The sequence below is a fragment of the Miscanthus floridulus genome, chromosome 11 (assembly GCF_019320115.1).
Source record: "Miscanthus floridulus cultivar M001 chromosome 11, ASM1932011v1, whole genome shotgun sequence".
Lineage (NCBI taxonomy): Eukaryota > Viridiplantae > Streptophyta > Magnoliopsida > Poales > Poaceae > Miscanthus > Miscanthus floridulus.
The window spans coordinates 93,431,142-93,436,092 of NC_089590.1; the positions used below are offsets into that span (position 1 = coordinate 93,431,142).

Genomic DNA, 4,951 nt, shown 5'->3' on the forward strand with positions numbered 1-4,951 from the left:
ACCATGAAAGAATTGACATTTTAGCATACAGTGGACAGATTCATCATTGACCATATGAAAAGTACCAACAATGCAGCATAAATGTTTTAGTGCTCGAAATCAACATTGATAGCAACTACACAAGCATCATGTACCCAAACAATCATTCCACGGAGAGAGAATCAAAATCAAAATAGGGCAACAGGAAACACTAGAATGAAAGCAAAGGGGATTTGGGGGGATTTCACCTCAAGGGAGTCGACAGAGATAGGAAGAAGCGCAAGACGGAGAAGGAGAAGAGCCGCAGTGGAAGCAAAAGCAGATCTGGTTTGGGACGAAGCAGATCGACCCCAACCGAGACTAGCCGCACCACCGAAGGAGGAAGACGATCGCATCCACGGAGCCTGGCAGGAGGTGCAGCAGCGCTGCGGCCAAGCGGATCCCGATCGCCTGAATGGAGACAAAGATCAGAGAGGAAGAAGCTCGCCGCGCCGTACCACCACCACACCAACACTGTCGGTCACTCAACGCGAACGCAGTGGGGAAGACAAAGCTGGAGGAGGGAGAAGAAGGCAGCGAGGGCGGCATATAAAGGCAGCGGATTTCGACGAGTAGGAGCGCGAGAGGAAGTTTCATTGTTCTCGTGTGAGCCCGCACGAGCCACCGCCGCTCTGAAATCGCCCGTGCGAGGACAGAGGGAGCCTGGCTCCAAAGAAACGAACCCTAGGAGCGTTCCCCGGATGCAGGAGAGAGAGTGCATTTTGCACGCGCGGAGTTGTCCGCTAGCTGGGCCAAGCAAATCAAATAGGCTGGGTTGCAGCTAGGGAGCATCGGCCACCCCCTTGGCCCTATATCAAAGAGGCCCTACATATATGGTATCTTCATTCAGCTTCAGTGCTTCATAGTTCATACCATACTCATACATACTACTATGTCAAAGTGCATATACAGTTGTATCACTGTCGGGGATCAATACTAGGGTACCCGAAGAGGAGTTAATAACCATCAACATTGATTCATCTGAGCAGTCAAGAGCGCGACTATAGCTCCAACCGACCCCAGGTGCGTAAGCTCTGCCTCGCTCGGCCTCTGAGGACGGGCTCCGCCTCGTCCGACCTCTGAGGATGGGCTCTGCCTCGCCCAACACTGAGGTCGTGGGCTCTGCCTTGCTCGACCTCTGAGGACTGGCTCCACCTCGCCCGGCCTCTAGGGCGGGCTCCGCCATGCCTGACCTCAAAGGGCTGGCTCCGCCTCACCCGACCTCTGAGGGCGGGCTCTGCCTCGCCCGACACCGAAGCCATGGGCTTCGCCTCGCCCGACCCCTGAGGGCGGGCTCTGCCTCGCCCAACCTCTGAGGGCGGGCTCCGCCTCGCCCAACACCGAGGCCACGGGCTCTGCCTCACCTGACCTTTGAGGGCTGGCTCCGCCTCGCCCAACCTCTGGGGGGGACTCCGCCTCGACCGGCCCCGAGGCCAGGGGATCCATCTCTCCCAACGGAGACACATACTGCCGCCAACCACTCTAGGTCCAAGCGAATGGACCTAGGTCAAAGCTCTGACACTAGGGAGGTGACCGGCACGCCCCAATATAATACGTAGCCGTGACGGGCTATACCTGGGGAGTCACATCAGGAATAGCGTCGGACTTACCGGTGCTGTTCTGCCTAATCCTCATATGAGGACTGACATGCGTGTCAGTTCACCACGACGTCTGTCAGGACAGAGTGGAGCGCCACGACCGGGAGACGACGCCTGTGCATGGTGCCAGTGACGAACAGGGCCGCGGCGTGGAGCTGTCCCTGTTGACGTCTACAGGGTCGACGGGGCCCGCGTGAAGAAAAAGAAGGATCCAATGATCCTGGAGGACTTCTTCTCCTTCTCATTCTCCTCTTTTCCCTCCACAGTAACCCGTGCTTTCCCTTGGCATATAAAAGGGAAAGCAGAGCGTCCTATAAGGGACATGACAACACATCGCATCGATTTGGACTGGAACCCATCAAACCCCGAACCGATCAGAACACACAAGCACACAGCCGGGAAGCGACCGAGCTCTCGCCACCCGTTCGCTCCTCTCATCAGAGACTTAGGACATGTCCCTCTCTCGACCGTTTGTAACCCCTACTATGAACTTTCAGTGCTAGTAACACGAGCAGCAGCAACGAACTGGACGTATGGACATTCTGCCCGAATCAGTATAAACCTCGTGTCCTTTTATCACACCGTCCGAGCCAGACATGTAATATTAAAAATTTATTAGTCGGTGGCAACTCGAAACACCGACAATCACTGAAAAGGCAACTGAAAAACCTAAAAATATGAAATGGGCAGAGAGCTTTTACATCAGCGATGGTAACGGTGTTGGAGACAAATATACTACTCATCTCAAGTCTCTTTTATCTAATTTCTTCTGTGTGCTCGTGCATGGATGCAACGGTTACAGTCCCCATCATCAAATCAACTCACAAACGGAACGCACCATCCCAACAGCCCATCCAAGGCACATTTCTCATGACCGGCAGTTCAGGGGGCCTAGTCCCACACGCATCTGCGTCTCCCCCGACCCAATACCCTGAAAAGAAGCCCAGTCCAGTCCATCCTCCGCAAACCGGCCAGCCTCACCACAGCCCACGACACACCAAACCTCGGACATGTCGCAGGCCGAGCGATCGCGCGCGGTCGCCGCGCGCCGCCCGGACGCGCCTCTCCACCTCGTCTTCGTGCCATTCCTCGCGCGCAGCCACTTCGTCCCGCTCGCGGCCAAGGCGGCGGCCTCCTCCGCAGCCTCCCGCGCAGAGCACGAGGTCGCCGCCGCCACCGCCACCACGGCCGCCATCGTCACCACGGCACACTTCGCGGCCCTCGCGCCGGCGTCCGTGCCGGTCCACGCGGCGCCGCTCCGCTGCCCCGGCGGGCACGAGGACTTCTCCCTCCTCCCGGACGAGGCCTCCTTCGCACCGACCTTTTTCGCCGCCGCGGAGGCCGCCCTGGCCCCGGCGCTCACCACCGCCATCCGCGCCCACGACGGCCGCAGGCCCGTGGCGGTCGTCTCGGACGCCGTGCTCTACTGGGCGCCGCGAGTCGCGCGCGACTGCGGCGTGCCGCACGTCACGTTCCACACTATCGGCGCCTTCGCCGCGGCGGCTATGGTAGCGCTCCATCTCTACCGTCCCGAGGTGGTGCTCACGGGCCCGTTCGCGGTCCCCGGCGGCTTCCCGCACCCCGTGAGGGTCAACAGGGCGCAGGTCAACGAGGAGGCGCTGGCGAACCTCCCTCTCTTCCGTGCCGCGGAGGCCCAGAGCTGCGCCGTCGTGTTTAACAGCGTCTCCGCGCTCGAGTCCGACTTCGCCGCGTACTACCAGAGCCAGCTCGCCGGGACGCCCAAGAAAGTGTTCCTCGTCGGCCCCACGCGCGCTGCGGTGTCTCCACCTCCACGCGCCGTCACGGAGCGGGACCCGATTCTGCAGTGGCTCGACGGCCGGGACGCGGGGACGGTGGTGTACGTGTGCTTCGGGAGCACGTGCGCGCTAGGCGAGAGCCAGCTCCGTGAGCTGGCCGCCGGGCTGCGCGCGTCGGGCCGGCCGTTCGTCTGGACGATCCCGACGCCGCCCCGCGGGGATGGCACTGGCAGCTGCACGGAGCGGGAGGAGCGCGCGTCCAGCCACGGCATGGTGGTGGCCGGGCGGTGGGCGCCGCAGGCGGAGATCCTGGCGCACCACGCGGTGGGCGGCTTCGTCACGCACTGCGGCTGGAACTCGGTGCTGGAGGCCGTGTCCGCCGGAGTCCCGCTCGCGACGTGGCCGCTCCGCGCGGAGCAGTTCCTGAACGAGGTGTTCCTCGTGGAGGTGCTCCGCGTGGGCGTGCGGGTGCGGGAGGTGGCGCGCGAGTCGGACCTGGAGGCCGTGGTGCCGGCTGACGCGGTAGCGCGCGCCGTGGGAAGGCTCATGGGCGGCGATGGCCAGGACGAGGAGGCGGTCGCAGCGAGGAGAGCCAGATCCAGGGAGCTCGGGGCCGCGGCGCGGGCGGCCGTGGCGGAGGGCGGTTCGTCCTGTGGTGACTGGGCACGGCTGGTATATGAGCTCAAGTCGTTCCACGGCCGCGACAGCGATCCACAGACGTGATCACGTGTACTAGTGTTTGTCACGTACAAATGACAGTGGTAAATGCTTACGGGTGAGCAAACACACTTAGGCCAGCCTACTAGTTTCCGAGACTCGATAGGTTAGAAAGAGTGTAGATGAGTTTTATTCCATGAAACTCATTTCATCCCATGAAATTTTTATCATCTCTTTTCATCTATTCTTCATCATATCAACTCATTTAATGCTTATGAAACTCCCATTGAAATTGGTCTTACACACACTAGGAATAAATAGCACAGCGAGCCAGCATCCGGACGATGCCCGCACAGCGAGCGAGCGAGCGCTCCAGTAGTGGGCCTCCTGCGCTGCCTGGATGTCACCCACGCTGCCTGCCATTTTCCACACGCATCCTATGTGCAACACCCAATCTACTTTTGAAACATACAGATGCAACATAGAAAATAAGATAGATGAAACGCTTGAAACAAACATCTGAAACACTTGCGAAAATGCCTTAAAACACTTGAAAACCATTGCAAAATATATACAACATCCAGACGAAATACTTGCAACATAGGTATGAAACACTTGAAACATATGCTTGCAACATGCATGTATATGCAACACCCAGATAAAATACTTGCAACATACGTTTGGAACAGATGTAACATTTGGAACATACACTTGGAACATATGTATATAGTCATTACAACATGTGCAACTTTCTGATTTACTTTTGCAACATTGATATACAAATTTACAACATACCTCTGAAAACACTTGAAATATACTATTGCAACATGTGCTTTTAACGTAGCATCTACTTGCTATTTGGACGAATGGAAGCTTGTTGACGCGGAGCTCGATGCGCAGAGTGGCGCACGGGGGAGGAGG

General features: G+C 58.1%; 1 protein-coding gene across 1 annotated transcript; it reads left to right on the forward strand.

Moving 5' to 3' along the window:
• The first annotated feature begins 2,618 nt into the window (after positions 1-2,618).
• Positions 2,619-4,262, forward strand: LOC136494896 (UDP-glycosyltransferase 73C7-like). Its single transcript, XM_066491066.1, has one exon. The coding sequence runs from the start codon at positions 2,627-2,629 to the stop codon at positions 4,094-4,096; it is 1,470 nt and encodes a 489-aa protein (XP_066347163.1). The 5' UTR covers positions 2,619-2,626; the 3' UTR covers positions 4,097-4,262.
• The last annotated feature ends 689 nt before the right edge of the window (positions 4,263-4,951 follow it).